At 32.2% G+C, this 20,426-nt stretch overlaps 2 protein-coding genes across 3 annotated transcripts; both read left to right on the top strand.

Annotated features, from left to right (window-relative positions):
• Nucleotides 1-16: 16 nt before the first annotated feature.
• Nucleotides 17-8,966, top strand: LOC140055369 (proline-rich transmembrane protein 1-like). 2 transcript variants are annotated; one of them, XM_072100704.1, is made up of 4 exons: nucleotides 17-672; nucleotides 1,489-1,517; nucleotides 4,269-4,436; nucleotides 4,880-7,224. In XM_072100704.1, exons 1-4 carry the CDS (start codon nucleotides 636-638, stop codon nucleotides 5,060-5,062), a joined length of 417 nt encoding a protein of 138 aa, XP_071956805.1. In that variant the 5' UTR covers nucleotides 17-635; the 3' UTR covers nucleotides 5,063-7,224. The 2 variants fall into 2 exon arrangements, with proteins under 2 accessions (XP_071956805.1, XP_071956806.1); XM_072100705.1 differs by lacking the exons at nucleotides 4,269-4,436; nucleotides 4,880-7,224 and adding exons at nucleotides 7,943-8,107; nucleotides 8,381-8,966 and having other exon boundaries at nucleotides 32-672.
• Nucleotides 8,967-10,364: 1,398 nt separating this feature from the next.
• On the top strand, nucleotides 10,365-19,501 carry LOC140055529 (uncharacterized). The gene is made up of 8 exons (XM_072100868.1): nucleotides 10,365-10,691; nucleotides 12,443-12,483; nucleotides 13,391-13,438; nucleotides 13,983-14,162; nucleotides 14,553-14,716; nucleotides 17,734-17,800; nucleotides 18,247-18,411; nucleotides 18,901-19,501. Exons 1-8 carry the CDS (start codon nucleotides 10,670-10,672, stop codon nucleotides 19,063-19,065), a joined length of 852 nt encoding a protein of 283 aa, XP_071956969.1. The 5' UTR covers nucleotides 10,365-10,669; the 3' UTR covers nucleotides 19,066-19,501.
• The last annotated feature ends 925 nt before the right edge of the window (nucleotides 19,502-20,426 follow it).

Raw genomic sequence — 20,426 nt, forward strand, 5'->3', positions numbered from 1 at the left:
AGTGGGAACCAAGCTTAAGATCTATTTAGGCCTAGCCTACTAGTATATTACAACACGAATACTTTGCCCTGTCAATGTTAATGAAATACAACGAATATGTGTTTTTATTCGTGTTGACGATCATTATGTCGTCTGCTAGTCATCTCAATCCATAGCATTGCTTTTTGTTTCAGATATGCTAACATTTATAGGCCTAATGATGTAGGCCCATCTTTACTCTTTTTATTATGCATTGTCTGAGTAGATTCAACCCTTTTGGTGGTGGTTTCCTATATTAAAGTATTCATTCTTATTCATTTTGTTACAAAGCATTTGCACGATAGGGAACGGAAAGGGACTTCACCTTATGTGGACTCTTGTTTAATGTTACGTCGTGAAAGGAAATTATTTGCTTTTTACTACTTGATTGTAGAACTAGATACTACTATAACAACAACTCGTATAACACATTGAGTCAAATAAAATTCATGAATAATACATGAGAGTCGATTTTATTTCCTTATTTAATTTAAGACATATTCACTCCGATTTCGGTCTGCAATCAATTAATCGAAACTCTGCAATTCGTTTAAAAGATTACTTAAAGACAATCGTATCAAGACAATATTCAAACTAATCAATTCGTTCAGTAAGCAATGGCGACGTCAAATGAATACCGAGCAATACCCCAAGGTTGGTATATTTATTAATATACAACTAAATTTCTTGTAGACATGTACGCTCTTGCCTTATTTCAGTAGGCCTACTTAAGACCATAGTATTTACAGATCATTAGCGCAAATACTTGGTATGCGTACTAGACACATCGCAGCCCTTGCTGCATCGGCCTATACATTGTATTATTTGTAAAAGGTCAATTTATTAGTTAAATAAGCGAATAGTAATTCTGTGTATAGGTTTTTGTTGTGTTATACTTATAAATTATAAGTAGGGCACCACCTCCACGTTATAAGTCGCATCTTTTTTTAGTTTCTAAGTCTATTGCCACTAACTATATAACGTGTCCTTGGTGTCTCTGACTTTGAATGATGTATCAATTAAAATAACGTTTTTCATATCATTTTTCTAATCCTTAGATATTTTGTCCCCCTGAAAAAAAATAGTCCAATTGGCTGCCAGGCAATGGGGTTGTGGTTGATTTTTCATTTTTTGGTGATTTCATGTGTGATTAACTTTTTCAAAATTACAAAATGTCCTACTCAAAAGTCTGATTTATTAATCTTCATTTTTTATGTTTTTGGGGACAATATGTCTTTAAGCTTATTGCCACATAATTTTACTAATAACAAGTAACGGATTTTTTAACTGTCGCTTTCGCTGTAGTGAGAACTAGGACTTTCAGTAAACATGGGAAAGATAGGCCTATTTCTATAATTCAACTATCAACAGTAATGTATAAAATCATGGATTGATATCCAAATTGCCAATTATGCAAGAAAAGTATGCACGTCATTATAAAACGTTTCTTTTTATAATTTATGATTTTAGATGATTCGTTTCGGGCACCAGTAGGCCAGGTAAGATACTTTTATTATACATTAATCAGACTTATTATTATTTATTTTCAACAAACATACGTATCATTGGAAGAGACATAGACCTATTACAAATAATAATTATTAGTGATACTCCGTGGAACTTCCAGGGTTCATCGCCCATAGAACGTATACTGTAGCCCTTATTCGGCTGCGTCACTTATTCGATTGAATCGCTAGGCCTACTCGATCGAATAGGCCTAACAACTGCGTAATCCAGCCGGATCACTTATTTGACTGGATCTTATAATTCGGTCTCCTGCGACACATGTATGTATTTTCGAATGGATATTGATCAATCGACTGCGACACGTACTTATTCAGTATTCGACTTGATCTTATTCGACCTCCTGCAACACGTATTTATTCAGTATTCGACTTGATCTTATTCGATCGACTGCGACACGTACTTATTCAGTATTCTACCGGATTATTATTTGATCGACTGCGACAAGTACTTATTCAGTATTTGACTCGATAGTATTTGACCTCCTGCGACACGTACTTATTCAGTATTCAAATGGATCTTATTTGATCGACTGCGACAAGTATAAATAATCTTCATCTACGTGGACGTAGCTAATTCAACAACGTTTTTTTTTTTATTAGACCGAAATCATAATTGCATTACTAAATAGAAGACGTATTTTTATTTTAAGGAAGCTACCAAACAATTTAAAGTAATTGAAAAAAAATTGTACCGAAATAATAATTGCAGTCTCCTATTATTCCACTCAAGAACTTATTCGACTAGAGTGCTTGTTCGGGGTACACTTCACACTCGTTGACACTTCCGTTTCGAAAAACGAGAGTTAAACGAAATTATGTTGTATTTTTGCTTCTACCATTTCCTCTATGCTTCTAAACAATGAAAATCTTATTACCTTTATTGTTTTTTTATTCTAAAACAAAACAGAAATTAATAATGAATTTAAAGTATCATATGTAGATATTACACAGCATAGGCCTATATAAATAAAATACGTCAATTATTGGCATTATAAGTAGGTATGTTGACTATCTGAACCATTACAATTACTAGAAGACGTATTTTTATTTTAAGGAAGCTACCAAACAATTTAAAGTATTTGAAAAAAAAAGGTACCGAAATAATAATTGCAGTCTCATATTATTCCACTCACGAACTTATTCGACTGGAGTGCTTATTCGGAGTACACTTCACACTCGTTTACACTTCCGTTTCTAAAAACGAAAGTTAAACGAAATTCTGCTGTATTGTTGCTTCTGCCATTTTTTCCATGCTTCTACACGATGAATTTATCGTATTACCTTTGTTGTCTTTTATTCTAAAACAAATAAACACAGAAATTAATAATGAATTTAAAGTATCATATGTAGATATTACACAGCATAGGCCTATATAAATAAAATACGTCAATTATTGGCATTATAAGTAGGTATGTTGACAATCTGAACCATTACAATTACTAGAAGACGTATTTTTATTTTAAGGAAGCTACCAAACAATTTAAAGTATTTGAAAAAAAAGGTACCGAAATAATAATTGCAGTCTCATATTATTCCACTCACGAACTTATTCGACTGGAGGGCTTATTCGGAGTACACTTCACACTCGTTTACACTTCCGTTTCTAAAAACGAAAGTTAAACGAAATTCTGCTGTATTGTTGCTTCAGCCATTTTTTCCATGCTTCTACACGATGAATTTATCGTATTACCTTTATTGTCTTTTATTCTAAAACAAATAAACACAGAAATTAATAATGAATTTAAAGTATCATATTTTAGATATTACACAGCATAGGCCTATATAAACCAAGTACGTCAATTATTGGCATTATTACTCATCCGTTACATTACTGTTATAACTTAAATAGATCAGGTATTAGGCTACGAACTCCAAGAGCAAATCTTTGTAGAACTAGAAAATCCTTCGATAATGCAATTTTTAAATAGTTTTACATTTTTAAAAGTTTTTTTATTTTTAACGTTTTATCTTGTATTTTAATCTGTTAGGCCTATAATACTGCACGTTTTAAATTGTTGCAACTTTTTTTTATGTTTTTTTTTAATTGTTGTTTTAATCTACCAAGCAAAGTGAATTTCCATATTTATGGACAAATAAAATTTCTTGAATCTTGAATCTTATAACAAAGAACTTATAACACAAGAATCTCCTGTTCGTCCAAAGCGCGTAACAATTTCGAAAGGCATTGTGGGATAGAATAGAGCTATGGGTGGCGCCATTGTGAGCCATGGAGTAGGGCGCCCGCATCAAATTAGAAAGTCAAAATCATAGAGGGGATCTGCTAATACTCTAGGGGGGGGGGGGGGTATAGAGTAATTGACTTCCTAGTTTGGAGGGGGCGCTGCTCCATGCTGTGAAATGGCGTCGCCCAGTTTGACCTTTTAACCCTGTACTTCCGATACTGTGTTTTGAATGCAAATTGAAGAACAGGAGATTCTTGTGTTATAAGTTCTTTGCTTATAAGTATAGTTGACAGTCCGAACCATCACATAAGGAAATGTGCTGAATGCTGTAAACTTAAGTACACAAACACCAAACATTTTAAATCATATTATCAAATATCCTAACAAATATCATATTTACTAAACAGAAGACGTATTTTTATTTTAAGGAAGCTACCAAAAAATTTCAAGTAAATGAAGAAAATGGTACATCAACTTTACTAATCCGAGTCACAGTATAGGGCTTTTCTTGACAAAATGTTATTTGTATTTTAATTTAAAGAGAAGCTACCAAAACCAACCACCGATGTACACAAGATACAATACTCAACCTGCTCCGTCGGTGATTATCAGGAGGAACAGGCCTAACAATTACCTCTTTCAAGCCATACTCGTAACATTGTTTTGCTGTTGTCCATTTGGAACTATTGGTCTTTGTTACAGTGTGGAAGTACGTTGATAATACTCTTGGCAAACATTGTTTTTACAGTATAGAGCTTTTCTTGACAAAATGTATTTTTTTATAATCTTAAATTGATTATTTTGTCTACAACATTCTAATTTCATACAATTTTTTTCACAACATTATAAACTTAATAACAAAATCAGTTTAAAAAGACACAATTAAATTAATCCCAAGCGGCGCCCCGTAATGTTATTAGTAGGCCTATTATTTACCGGTATTTCAGATTCTTGTTTTGGCAAGAGGCTGACGTACTAATAATTGTAGTTTGATACATAGTTCATTGTTTACAAACTGCATGGTATAGGACTAATATTTGTTTTTTTCAAAACTGAACTTGTATCACAGCCTATTATCCCGGACTTGACATTCAACTATTATTGATAACGGATGTTTTCTAATCGGTTTTCGGTTGATTTTTGAATTTTCAGAGTTCACAAAGGTTTGACGGAGGTGACGTGGAAGGCGCTGAAAGTTCCGCTAATATGGCACAAAAATGGTCGATTGCCGGGCTTGTGTGTGGAATTTTGGCCATTATTCCTGCTGCTGTCATCCTTGTATGGTTTACAGTTTTGAGGGCCAATTCTTCCTATGATCCATACGGACAAGAATAATTACTTGCTGCAAATCAACATTATATGGAAATGACTCAATACTTTCCTATGTTTAAATCATTTATCAAAATTCACCTGTATTAAGTCTGATTTTGTAATAACCTGTCGTATTTGAACAAACTTGTCGTATTCTATAACTTGTCATATTCTGTAATAACCTGTCGTATTCTGTAATAACCTGTCGTATTCTGTAATAAACCTGTCGTATTCTGTAATAAACCTTTCGTATTCTGTAATAACTTGTCGTATTCTGTAATAAACCTGTCGTATTCTGTAATAACTTGTCGTATTCTGTAATAAACCTGTCGTATTCTGTAATAAACCTGTCGTATTCTGTAATAAACCTGTCGTATTCTCTAATAACTTATCGTATTGTGTAATAACCTGTCGTATTCTGTAATAACCTGTCGTATTCTGTAAATAACCTGTCGTATTCTGTAATGTCCTGTCGTATTCTGTAATAACTTGTCGTATTCTGTAAGAACCTGTCGTAATCTGTAATAACTTGTCGTATTCTGTAATAACCTGTCGTATTCTGTAATAACCTGTCGTATTCTGTAATAACCTGTCGCATTCTGTAATAACCTGTCGTATTCTGTAATAACCTGTCGTATTCTGTAATAACTTGTCGCATTCTGTAATAACTTGTCGTATTCTGTAATAACCTGTTGTATTCTGTAATAACCTGTCGTATTCTGTAATGTCCTGTCGCATTCTGTAATAACTTGTCGTATTCTGTAATAACTTGTCGTATTCTGTAATAACCTGTCGTATTCTGTAATAACCTGTCGTATTCTGTAATGTCCTGTCGTATTCTGTAATGTCCTGTCGTATTCTGTAATGTCCTGTCGTATTCTGTAATAACCTGTCGTATTCTGTAAATAACCTGTCGTATTCTGTAATATCATATTTTGTAACAAAATTGTCGTATTTTATATAAAAAAAAAACTTGTGGTATTTTGTAGTAAATTAATCAATTACAAATACCCCAGTTTAAATTAACAAGGCCAACAGCCATTAAGTCGCGTGCTACAATGCATAGTGATACCGGACCGACAGACAGACCGACAGACCGACAGACAGACAGACAGAGAGACCGACCGACCGACATAGTGAACTATACTGACCGAAATTACTGAACATGTTTAAAAATGTTGAAATGTTTAAAAACATTTATTTTTTTTAAATTTACACGTGCGTAGCCTGTCACTTTCGACGTGCTCGTATAACGTAATTTCGAGTTGAAAAGTAAGTCAAGAAAACAGAAATCGGGCAAAAAGAGTGCGCAATAACATTTAACGCGCAGTGCGCGCGCAAAAATATGCGCACTCATGGCAATTTTGTAAACGCTTAAAATTGCCTGAAATGTACTCTTATTTCATCGAAAATAAATTTTGAAAATGTTAAGCGCGTACGCATGCGTTACATGCGCTACGCACGTAATTGTATTGCCATATGATGATTTATGCCCTGAAATTTATGAGTACCAAATTTTATTTAATTGTGATTCATGGTTGTGAAGATATGATTACAAACGTGATTTCGTTAAATCGTGCGTAGACCGCGTAATTTTTTATTGCGCACCGTGAAAACATAACCACATTGATTCCTGGCCATAAGGAATATACTGTGAAAAATTGACCTAGCTAGATTAAACTGATATCAAGATAAGGTCAGAAAGCGATAAAACGCATAGTGATACCGGACCGACAGACAGACAGACCGACAGAGAGACCGACCGACCGACATAGTGAACTATAGAGTCGCTTCCACGCGACTAAAAACATCAGAATTCTTCATTACTGTCTCTGGTCCACAATTATGGAATGACAACTTTAAGACACCACAATCTATTATTGTGTTTCGGGCCAATGCTAAAAAATACTTAATTTCTTTATATAATGATTAATCTGATGTCGTAGGCCCCTATTTGTTTGTTTTTATTTTTTATTGATTTATTGTCTCAATGACCTTATATGTTTACTTGGTAATTATATTATTTTAGTTTGATAGGCTCTTCACACGTGACAAGAATAATTTATTCTTCTAGTATAGATCCAATATGATTCTACTTGATTTGTTGTCTATTATGTAAATATTTTCTGTATTCATGTCATATTGAAATAAAAATAACCGTTGACGGAAAAAAAAGCTGTCGTATTTTGTAATAAAGTCTGTCGTATTTTGAAAACGTTCTAACTTACCTAGTTATGCATGTTCTTTCAATAGAGTACTTGTCTTAAAAATATATTATTGTTTGATGTTGCGTTTTTTAAGTTACGATGTCAAGATCACATTTGTAACATCTAATTTAAATAATTGATTTATGTTTCAAATATTTCTACCAAGAATTTCTATAATATCAGTTGGTTGATAGAATATATTATACTTTATATGAATTACATTGGTCCAGGTGGATGGTTGGACCCAAACGTATTGTTGCATTGTATTCAAGTGTTCATTTGTAGTTGTACTAATTTGTTATTGCATTTTACGAGCGGAAAGGGATTCCACCTGATAGTGTACTGTTTATTTCCTTTACTATACAATCCATAATATTAGAACTACAGTACTGTATTAATGTTACGGTAAAGTAAACTTTATTATTTAGATTGTAATTAGGTCGGTTGACAGTCCGAACCATCACACAATGAAATGTGCTGAATGTTGTAAACTTAAGTACACAAACACTAAACACTTTAAGTCATATTCTGTGGTCACGAATTTATTCGACAACAAATATCCTAACAAATTTCACATTTACTAAACCGGAGACGTATTTTTATTTTAAGCACGCTACCAAACAATTTAAAGTAATTGAAAAAAGAAATGGTACAATTATCAACTTTACTACACCGAATGCTTTATTTGTCATTTAAGGGAAGCTACCAAAACCAACCCACGATGTACACCACATACAATACTCAACCTGCTCCGGTGATTATCAGGACGACCAGGCCTAACAATTACCTCATTCCAGCCATACTCGTAACATTGTGTTGCTGTTGTCCATTTGGAACTATTGGTATTTTTTACAGTGTGAACGTACGTTAATAAATACAATAATAAATAAATAATAATAAATACTTTTGGCAAACATTATCGGATTTTGCTACAGTATATATTATTAGTAGGCCTATTATTTACCAGTAATTCAGATTCTTGTTTTGGAAAGAGGCTGACGTACATTAATTGCAGTTTAATACACAGTTCATTGTTTACAAACTGCAAACTGAACCTGTATCACAGCTTATTATTATGATTTTATTTAATTTGTTACAAATTGTTAATAATTGGTTTTTGGTTGAATTTTTTCAGAGTTCACAGAAGTTTGACAGCGGAGACGTGGAAGGCGCTGAAAGTTCTGCTAATGTGGCAAAAAACTGGTCGATTGCTGGCCTTCTGTGTGGGCTTTTGGTTGTTGTTGCTGTCATCATTTTAGAATTTACAGTGTTGAGCGCCAGTTCATACGGGCAAGAATAATTCTTGTTGCAAAATATTAAGAAAGTGTCGGTAACCAATTCTGGTCATTTCGATACCCTGTTACCTCTAGCCCCCCTCCCTATGGCTGTTTCAGTATACAAAGTCTCGGCGCAGAAAATGATTAGGCAAATAGTATAGTCTAAGCTGTAAATATTCGTGGTGCATACAGGATACATATTGACTCGGCAGGTATGTTTCCGATAGGCCTAATACGTACCACATCCTGTTCGGAAAGTGTTCAACCCAATTGTTGTATTTCTGGTCCGTCTCAAGTAAACCGGACGTAATAACCAAAGCTTACTAAAATTTGTAAAAAAAATATATGATAAATTTGAATAAGAACGTGCAAACATTCCTAAACATTTGTTAAAAAGAAAGCTGTTACTCTTATTTGTACATACGAATTAAAACAGAAACACGACAGAGATATACAACTGAATTTTTGTTTGTCTCTTGTGGGTTTCCCACTTTTATTTTATCATCGTTAAGATATTTCATTCATTATGATGTTTACCATTATACATTATCTAATCTAATTCATCATAATTACAGTATTTGGTTTGTAACATGCTACAGAGCATAAGCTATTAAACTATTTGAAGTATAAGAAAGTAGAAAACATGTATGTAGGCCTACCAATATAACATACATCTATACATACATCATATTCATGATAACATTTTTTTTCTTCATTGAAACTTAATTATCAAATTATCTATTTGTTTTATTTTTCTATTTATACATTTATAGATCACCATAATTTTAGTTAAATTGTGATTAGGCCTAACGTATTTGTTTGCCATTATACAATTATTAACACATCTCATGATTCATATAATATTTTAAACAATGTATATGTTACTAACATATGCATATATATAATAAAGGAAAGTATTACACTGTAACACAAGTCAATAATTTGATATTAAATATTGAATTGCAAATATTAATGTATACATCTTAACCTTTACACGTTTAATGCATTGTATGAAAAGTTAATTATTGTGAATATTTATCTGGTCTGTAGTAATATTCATTTATCATCAGGCTGTAATGGGGTTTTTTTTCATCAAAACTTTAACCGATCCAAAATTTGTTTCGCTTTTATCTAAAATAATATTTATTATGTTTAGCCTAAATATTTGAAACAACGTTCACCCGTTCCTCCTCCATTTTACCACTCCGCTTGTGAAAGAAATCGAGAAAGAAATTCTACTCCTAGGCCTATATAAATGTTCAATTTTTTTGACGAAAAATGGACTAGCTAATATCAAAATTCAGTAAAAAAAATAAGCCAAAAATATGTCACTATGACATTTGTGTACAAACAATTTGATATAGGCCTACATTCAAATGATTCTTTAATGTAATTTGTTGGGTTTTTTTTATTTGAGGATAGACCAATACAAATTGTACGCAAGAAGGATATTTAAACCAATTCAAAGGTGAAAAGTCCGTAATTGCGGACATTAAATTGATCACATCACTTTGTCTATGGAAGCCAATTGTCCTAATTAAAGGTTACAGTGGAATTATACAAAAATTTCCCAACGAATTTTAAATTATCTCCCGGATGTATCAATGACTAATGAAATTTCTTTCTTTCCGTTGAATGGCGGACCAAAGTCCTGGTGACAATACTGACATTTATGAATAGACATGGACATTTTATTTTCTATGTATTACTTTTACAGCACTAAGAGACAGATTATTAAATGCTATAAACATTAGATTAAGTGTTAGAACAACCGCGAATGCTATTGTATTCAATATCTCAGTCAGTCTGATTGGTTCATGTTCTTTTTGTATCGGTGTCCGTCAACAATAAACGCGTTAGCGTTGCACACATCAAACAATCCTGTGGAGATTACATGACTTCCTCCATAATGGCGTAATCTCAACAAAAGATATTCTGATTGGTTTAAAAACTTTATTAGTTTATGGGATATGGAGCAGCGATTTTGATTGGTGGAATTAAGATTTATTGATTGATTACGTCGGTCATGTGGAGGTCTATAAAAGATCTCGATATTGTGCATAGATCAAAGCAAACTCAAATTCGATTTAATTCGTTCGGTCTAGGAGGACTACTTTCAATCTAGGAGGGACTTCATTATATTAACAATGTCATCAGAAAAATATCAAGGTAGGATTATTAACATTTGTTATTTTACATTACAATACGTCTTATAGAATATTTCATGTCATCAATGGTCTGTTTCCAAAACCAAATTATACTTAGATAATTTTTACCGCGTTCTTATAAAATAATTTCCTAAACATATCGTTTATTCCGACTTTTGATACATTATCGCATGGTCGCGCTTCAGCTTTCATAAATTGTATTTTGTTTAGAAAACACGTATTATAAAAACAAGCAAGCTAGTATAAAAGCGCATGTTAAAAGTCTGGTATTTTACATATGTCAACTTGGCCGACATAGGCCTAACATTTCCATCAGTGGCCGCGGCGTACACATCATTTACCAGGAAGTTGTGCCTCTTTTGGGTTAAATTTAGACCTAAATTTTGTTGTTGTCAAGTTAGGAACTCTGGCTAGACCAAACAGGTTGTTGGCTCCCTAGTAGCAACTTGAACCTCCCGTCGTGATCGACTTGTGCATATTTTGAAGGAAGATTAAATCAATATTCCGTAATATTTTCCCATTTTTCCCTCATTGTGTACTCAGTTATTGTTATCTGACATCTGTTACTTTTTAATATTTGGATAAAAACCAAAACTCCTTCTTCAAAAATGCCAATAGAGTTGTATCTGTGTGCTATGTTTATTCTACATCAAATTCTTTTTTTTTAGATTCATTTAGGCCTAGTTATTTCATTTATTTTATTTGAAGTAAGGTTTCGGAAGTTATATTTTTTTTAACTGAAAAGAAGCTCAGTTTAAATACATTTTAACAGGCGTCTCGATAAAACCGTTTCTTTTGAAACAAATAACACATACAATATTAATTTTTGATAACCTTGATAAAATAAGTAAATATATGCTATGCGTAGACTTTTTTGCCCTTAGTGTGGTATGATTCCGTCCTGTACCGATTGTTAAGATTAAGGTTCAGATAAATTAAAACTATTTTTCCGTAATGCAGCTTTACAATTTTAGGTATATAGATGTTTAACATTTCAAAAACATCTATTATATTATTAAATCTATTATTCTCAATTTGAATGAGTCGGTCAAAAACATGTACTGATGTTTAGGCTCTGATCAGGAAAATTGTAAAGCAGATATATTACTACCATATTTGGGCAAATCACACTTTTTTTGTCACATAACATTTGATAATGTAAACAGGAATTTATATTGCTTACCTTGATTAAAGATGTATTGTCCCTTGAAACACAAAAAAATGAAGGTCAAAATATACTAAATTTTAATTGGCCATATCAAAGTAATATTAAAGTTATTCACTTTAAGTCGAAAATTCAAGCCAAAAACAAAAATTTTACGTAATTAACAGCTAAATTAATTTGATTACATTTCGTCTGGAAAATAGCGAGCAAAAGTAAACAAAGATTTCAAACCATGAGTATAATTAGGATTGTTTACAACTCATCACGGTTAAAAGTTGTTTTCACACAGATCGCGCGGAAGTTTTATGATTTTGCATACAGAGTAGCCAAATAAGCGCATTGCATATGAGATATGTTTTGATCGAAAACTTTGACTGGAAGTCAAAGTTATTTTTTTAACCAAAAAACGTCTGTATTTCAGTTAAATGATTTTTGTTTCCGACTAATTTTTGGTGAAAGTTAATAACTATTATGATACTTCAAAATGACCCACTTTTTTTCGAAATTTTTTAATTTTAATTTTTTTGGAATTTGACAAAGGGACAATACATCTTTAAATATGCGTTTCAGTCATTTTTACATTTTAGATCCTTCAGCTCAAACGAATCCCGGTTATCCAGTAGTTACGGTGAGTTACCTTATTTTATGTTTTAGAATATAATCCCACCTTGTAAAGTGACTTGATAGGCAGCCAAAAATTAACTTATTTCACTGTTTACGTAAATTGAGTTACAATAGTGCAAGTCTGATGTTACGAATAAAGTTCTCTCATATTATTAATATCGGTGGAGAAACTCCATTCATAGTTTTAAAAAACAGAACTAATGATAGTTGAAATTAATTTTTTTAAACAAATGTCTGGAATGTTACTTCCAAAATTCAATCTTCATCAGCGCTGGTGCAATCCTCCAATTGAACCTCTATGGTGCAATAATCTTCCAATTGCACCTCCATGGTGCGTAGTCTGTAATGTTACTGCAATTTAGGATGATGATTGTGCAAAATCTTATTATTTTTCTAGTTGATTTGTTTTCCTTTGTTTTTTTAGTTATTGTTTAACATGGATGTACTATCTGAAATAAAAGAAGTTAATCAATGAATTAGTAGTCCTATTTGATAAATACTATAAACGTGCGTTATGAGAGTATTGTGTAAAGTGTAAACTATATTGTACAATAAATGGGAATTTCAGTTATATTTGTTACATATAGTATAGTACAATAAGAACCATCATCTTGGGCACCAGTATTCAGAGGAGATCCATAAGGGGGGGGGGGGACACTTTACCGTGAAACGAACGAGAAGCAATACATGTTTCAACCCCTGTTCAACCTTATGTATTTATCAACAAACTTTTTGCCAATGATTAATATATAAAATAAGTTAAATAAATAAATACATTTACAGCTAAATGGTGTCCTTCTCAGTCTAGGCCTATTACACGTAAAAGTCGTATGTGTGCCTCCGACGGGATGTTTGTTTGCCAACTTAAGTACCGTAAACATTTTAATGTGTTCTTATTTATTTTTTTATAGAATCCCCCTCCTGCCTACCAGCCACCACAAGGTTATCCAGCAGGACAAGTAAGTTACTTAAATATATTTTCAGAAAAAGCATATGTTGACATTAAGAATTATATTCCATATTTCTCACAGTAAGCCTCCAACTCTACCACCGTCTAGTTGTTTTTTTAAATATATTTTCATACGCATCCAACAGCGAGCAGTTCGCAAATTATAGGATGGATAAACCAAGGATGAGGGAAATTACACTCTTTCCTATCAACCAGAGGACCATTTTAACGGGTTATTCTCTGCTATGTCATATTCTGTTTATTTGATGAAGATGAATTGAGTTCATTTTGGTGTCGTATTATTGTTTTGTTTTATACGAAATACCAATACAAATTACAGACAGTAAAAAGTTCGCCAATTACAGGATGGATAAACTATTTTATAATTCATCGTGATTATCTCACTTGAAACGTAGGGGGTTGGAAGAACTAGGTCAGGATTGAACCCGGGAAGTTAAGCACGTTAACCACCAGCGCAGCCCCACTTTCATTAAGACCAACAGTAAAAAACACCTTATCGCTCTATAATCACATTATTACTTTTATGTTTTCAGCCTGCCTACCCACCACAACCCCAACCTGCAGGTTACACCGCCTACAATGTCCAGCCCGTTCCAGTGACCACAATAACGACCGTAAGAACCAGGCCTAACAATTACCTCATTTCAGCTATACTTGTGACGTTATGCTGCTGTTGTCCATTTGGACTTATCGGAATTATCTACAGTGTAGATGTAAGTTTATCCTTTTCTCCCTTAAACTTAAACTAAATTAAAAATATTCAATAATACAATTATTTGTTTTCTAAAAAATATAAACATAATCCTATGTCGTTTCCATTTTTTTTAAAAACTTAATATTGTTTTTAACTGTTCCCTATACGACAGAAACGACAGTATTGTACCCCTTCCCCTGGATACGATTTACCATATTTTGTCGGTGATAAAAAATCATAATATTTTATTGTATATTCCGGGCGTCCGGGCAAATTCTGGAGCCAGCACTATGTACGGGGAGAGTAATCTGCTTTTGGTTTTAAAAATCAATGACGTGCTATATGAAAACAGGTTTTACGAATATTTTGAGCTGTTATGTTTTAACATGTCGATTATTTTGTTTTTCAGAGTACGAGTAAGTTTGATAGTGGTGATGATGCAGGCGCCGCAAGCTCGGCTCGAACAGCCAAAAGCTGGACTATTGCTGGGCTGGTGTGTGGTATTATATGTATCACTATCTACGTCATATTGCAAGTTATCGCCGCGTCCAGCACTAATTCATATTCATATTCGTATTAATAGCCGAACAGAAAAGGAAATACGACATGATGAAGATCCGTATATATACCCAGCGCAAATTATAGAAGCCGTTTGTTATGTTATTATTCTTGATCTGTGGACCGTTCGGTTTGATTTGTGGGTGAGGAGTCTCGATACTTTTTAGTGCCTGGACAACACCTCTGTCTCATTCTTTAACTTTTCTTCAAATTGTATGTAAAAACGTTTGCAGTATATTTACCACCTCGCTGCCGATAGTTGGTAGGAAATTAGACATAATCCTTTTTCTAGTTGCCTGTCTAGTCAATCTCTTCTTCTTTCCATCTTACAGCCTAAATTTACAAACTTGTTCCGTTTCACGGTGCAGTTAGTTCAATTCCTGATTTTCATTATTTAACAAAACCGTCATCCGTTCTGTGAAACGGAACAATATCTTACTCTATGGCATGACTGTGGTTCACGCTTATGTCTCCATGACCCTGTCATGGAGACATACGTTTCTGTTATTGTGTTGTATTATTGTATATATATTTTTTATTTTCACCTTTATTGTGTATCAATGTAATTTAAGACTTTGTATTGAATGATTAATTAATGTTTAGAGAGTAATAAAGTGGGAAAAGAATGGAAATGTGTTTACTTTATTTGATTTTTATTCAGTGAGTCGTCTGCTGAGCACACTTCGTGCTTTGTCAGTCATTACGAAAACGTTGTTTCGCATAGTAGGCCTACTTATACCAGGGAGTTGCTCCGGCCTGCTTATACTATGTGCAAAATAATGATGCTAGGACATATACAGACAATGCCACCACTACAAACACACTTAAACAAAAATATACAATATCTACACCTACCGCATAGGCTGTTGTCCTGATATGACGGATTTCAACAATCGTACACTTTTCCATATTTTCTCGAAAACAGATCATTCTGATTGGGTTATTAATAATAATAGATATATTTATATTGCGCAAATAAACAACGTCTCTATGCGCTCAACAATAAAGAAATAGAAAGAGTACAAAAAAGACAAAAAAAACCATCAAGCTAGCACCCAAACCGGAGTATGGGGATACACCATCACCGCTAACTGGTGTGTAAGTACCCCAGTTAGCATCGGTTAAGTCTTTTCAGGGATCCGGTGCCTCCAGTCTACTAGTAAAGAAACAACAACAGGCAAGAAAGGTGAACAAAAGCAAAAATAAAAAAAGGATTACAACGAGGCGATTGTGTAATAAACTTTTTAGAAAATCCCTTGTTTAGTTTAGATTTGAATTTCTTGCATTGAAGGTACATTTCTTTTGTTAAGACTTCTTTTGTTCTTGTTCTATCGTTTCAGTCCACCTGTATCAAATTTGCATAGCCAAGTTCTATAAGTAATCAAGGCTTGGCTTAGGAGAGAGCATTTTAAGTAAGTTGAATTCCATGTTGTACCTTGTTTAAATACCTTATTGGACATTATACCATATTGGATACTACTGTACCTTGTTGAATTCTGAATTGAAAAGTTTGATTTTGAAAACTTGTATCTGTTATTTATTTTATTTTTATTTTTTATTTTATTTTATTCAATCAAAACCAACAGCGATAAATACCGCCACTAACAGGTTTGAAACATAAAACAATACAACATCAAAAACGGTTAACAATAAAATACAGATAAAATATATATATATATATATAAAACATAGATCGGCATGCCATAAACAATTTCAATTAAAACAGGTTATGCAGGCTGTTCAAGAAGTGAATTTATATTTATTTATTTTTTATACACCTTGTACTTATTTATAGAAAGCCAGCAATGTAAGTTTAGTTTATTATCATTAATTTAGTTGTTCTTATACTCTAGGCGTAGTTTTTCGTGTTTATTCTGTTGATATATATTTGCTATTTGTTTAATAGAAATGTTCTTATTTTAATTCCTTATAGTTTGAACAGTCATAGTTTGAGCCGTCATGTTCTGACTAAATCATAATAAATTAACAACTCAATTTTACTCCTATTTTCTAAATTGTAATAATTCTTACAACACCAGATCTTCAACAACTGCAAAAAAACCTAATATACGAAAAACATACAATTTTACTTAGAATAACATCTTTTATTTACAAAGGACCTTATTATATGGAATAACTTACCACTCAATCTAAAAGCAATACCCCTCATAAATTCATTTAAACAAAATGCAAACAGATACTTATTTCAAACTATTTCGAACATTAGTATTCATAATTGCCTTAAGAATTTTTTCTCTCTCTCTTTATTGTTACTTTTTGTTTAATTAGACGAAAGAAAGAAGTGTAATGTCCTGTCGTATTCTGTAATAACCTGTCGTATTCTGTAATATCATATTTTTTAACAAAATTGTCGTATTTTATAAAAAAAAAACCTTGTGGTATTTTGTAGTAAATTAATCAATTACAAATACCCCAGTTTAAATTAAAAACATCAGAATTCTTCATTACTGTCTCTGGTCCACAATTATGGAATGACAACTTTAAGACACCACAATCTATTATTGTGTTTCGGGCCAATGCTAAAAAATACTTAATTTCTTTATATAATGATTAATCTGATGTCGTAGGCCCCTATTTGTTTGTTTTTATTTTTTATTGATTTATTGTCTCAATGACCTTATATGTTTACTTGGTAATTATATTATTTTAGTTTGATAGGCTCTTCACACGTGACAAGAATAATTTATTCTTCTAGTATAGATCCAATATGATTCTACTTGCTTTGTTGTCTATTATGTAAATATTTTCTGTATTCATGTCATATTGAAATAAAAATAACCGTTGACGGAAAAAAAAGCTGTCGTATTTTGTAATAAAGTCTGTCGTATTTTGAAAACGTTCTAACTTACCTAGTTATGCATGTTCTTTCAATAGAGTACTTGTCTTAAAAATATATTATTGTTTGATGTTGCGTTTTTTAAGTTACGATGTCAAGATCACATTCGTAACATCTAATTTAAATAATTGATTTATGTTTCAAATATTTCTACCAAGAATTTCTATAATATCAGTTGGTTGATAGAATATGTTATACTTTATATGAATTACATTGGTCCAGGTGGATGGTTGGACCCAAACGTATTGTTGCATTGTATTCAAGTGTTCATTTGTAGTTGTACTAATTTGTTATTGCATTTTACGAGCGGAAAGGGATTCCACCTGATAGTGTACTGTTTATTTCCTTTACTATACAATCCATAATATTAGAACTACAGTACTGTATTAATGTTACGGTAAAGTAAACTTTATTATTTAGATTGTAATTAGGTCGGTTGACAGTCCGAACCACCACACAATGAAATGTGCTGAATGTTGTAAACTTAAGTACACAAACACTAAACACTTTAAGTCATATTCTGTGGTCACGAATTTATTTGAAAACAAATATCCTAACAAATATCACATTTACTAAACCGGAGACGTATTTTTATTTTAAGCAGCTACCAAACAATTTAAAGTAATTGAAAAAAGAAATGGTACAATTATCAACTTTACTAAACCGAATGCTTTATTTGTCATTTAAGGGAAGCTACCAAAACCAACCCACGATGTACACCACATACAATACTCAACCTGCTCCGGTGATTATCAGGACGACCAGGCCTAACAATTACCTCATTCCAGCCATACTCGTAACATTGTGTTGCTGTTGTCCATTTGGAACTATTGGTATTTTTTACAGTGTGAACGTACGTTAATAAATACAATAATAAATAAATAATAATAAATACTCTTGGCTAACATTATGAGATTTTGTTGACAAAATGAATTTTTTAATATTATCTTAAATTCATTTTTTTTAAGCATCTGTATACAGGCTTACACAATCAGGTAATAGAAAAACCTGTTTTGCATTCTGGTCCTGTCTTAAATACAAAATAAATTGAGGGGAAAAATAAGTTTAATTTGTCTACAAAATGTTCTTCTGTAAGCAAAAGTATATTCTAATTATATACAGTTTTTTACAACCATTGCTATATATTATTAGTAGGCCTATTATTTACCAGTAATTCAGATTCTAGTTTTGGAAAGAGGCTGACGTACATTAATTGCAGTTTAATACACAGTTCATTGTTTACAAACTGCAAACTGAACCTGTATCACACAGCTTATTATTATGATTTTATTTAATTTGGTTACAAATTGTTAATAATTGGTTTTTGGTTGAATTTTTTCAGAGTTCACAGAAGTTTGACAGCGGAGACGTGGAAGGCGCTGAAAGTTCTGCTAATGTTGCAAAAAACTGGTCGATTGCTGGCCTTCTGTGTGGGCTTTTGGTTGTTGTTGCTGTCATCATTTTAGAATTTACAGTGTTGAGCGCCAGTTCATACGGGCAAGAATAATTCTTGTTGCAAAATATTAAGAGAGTGTCGGTAACCAATTCTGGTCATTTCAATACCCTGTTACCTCTAGCCCCCCTCCCTATGGCTGTTTCAGTATACAAAGTCTCGGCGCAGAAAATGATTAGGCAAATAGTATAGTCTAAGCTGTAAATATTCGTGGTGCATACAGGATACATATTGACTCGGCAGGTATGTTTCCGATAGGCCTAATACGTACCACATCCTGTTCGGAAAGTGTTCAACCCAATTGTTGTATTTCTGGTCCGTCTCAAGTAAACCGGACGTAATAACCAAAGCTTACTAAAATTTGTAAAAAAAAATATATGATAATTTTGAATAAGAACGAAAATTCCTAAACATTTGTTAAAAAGAAAGCTGTTACTCTTATTTGTACATACGAATTAAAACAGAAACACGACAGAGATATACAACTGAATTTTTGTTTGTCTCTTCTGGGTTTCCCACTTTTATTTCATCATCGTTAAGATATTTCATTCATTATGATTTTATACATTATCTAATCTAATTCATCATAATTACAGTATTTGGTTTGTAACATGCTACAGAGCATAAGCTATTAAACTATTTGCAGTATAGGAAAGTAGAAAACATGTATGTACCAATATAACATACATCTATACATACACCATATACTAATTCATGATAACATTTTTTTTCTTCATTGAAACTTAATTATCAAATTATCTAGTTTGTTTTATTTTTCTATTTATACATTTATAGATCACCATAATTTTAGTTAAATTGTGATTAGGCCTAACGTATTTGTTTGCCATTATACAATTATTAACACATCTCATGATTCATATAATATTTTAAACAATTTTACTATATTTACTACATATGCATATATATAATAAAGGAAAGTATTACACTGTAACACAAGTCAATAATTTGATATTAAATATTGAATTGCAAATATTAATGTATACATCTTAACCTTTACACGTTTAATGCATTGTATGAAAAGTTAATGATTGTGAATATTTATCTGGTCTGTAGTAATATTCATTTATCATCAGGCTGTAATGGTTTTTTTTCATCAAAACTTTAACCGATCCAAAATTTTTTTCGCTTTTATCTAAAATAATATTTATTATGTTTAAATAGTTGAAACAACGTTCACCCGTTCCTCCTCCATTTTACCACTCCGCTTGTGAAAGAAATCGAGGAAGAAATTCTACTCCTAGGCCTATATAAATGTTCAATTTTTTTGACGAAAAATGGACTAGCTAATATCAAAATTCAGTAAAAAAAATAAGCCAAAAATATGTCACTATGACATTTGTGTACAAACAATTTAATATAGGCCTACATTCAAATGATTCTTTAATGTAATTTGT

Source organism: Antedon mediterranea, chromosome 7 (genome assembly GCF_964355755.1).
Source record: "Antedon mediterranea chromosome 7, ecAntMedi1.1, whole genome shotgun sequence".
Classification (NCBI taxonomy): Eukaryota; Metazoa; Echinodermata; class Crinoidea; order Comatulida; family Antedonidae; genus Antedon; species Antedon mediterranea.

What these genes read in the sequence shown, in the direction of transcription:
- LOC140055529 (XM_072100868.1), top strand. Translation starts at nt 10,670, where the DNA reads ATGTCATCAGAAAAATATCAAG. An exon ending in CCGGTTATCCAGTAGTTACG is followed by an intron (nt 12,484 to 13,390) that starts GTGAGTTACCTT and finishes ATTTTTTTATAG; the next exon opens with AATCCCCCTCCTGCCTACCA. An exon ending in AAGGTTATCCAGCAGGACAA is followed by an intron (nt 13,439 to 13,982) that starts GTAAGTTACTTA and finishes TTATGTTTTCAG; the next exon opens with CCTGCCTACCCACCACAACC.
- LOC140055369 (XM_072100704.1), top strand. Translation starts at nt 636, where the DNA reads ATGGCGACGTCAAATGAATACCGAGCAATACCCCAAG. An exon ending in ATACCGAGCAATACCCCAAG is followed by an intron (nt 673 to 1,488) that starts GTTGGTATATTT and finishes TTATGATTTTAG; the next exon opens with ATGATTCGTTTCGGGCACCA. An exon ending in TTCGGGCACCAGTAGGCCAG is followed by an intron (nt 1,518 to 4,268) that starts GTAAGATACTTT and finishes TTTAATTTAAAG; the next exon opens with AGAAGCTACCAAAACCAACC.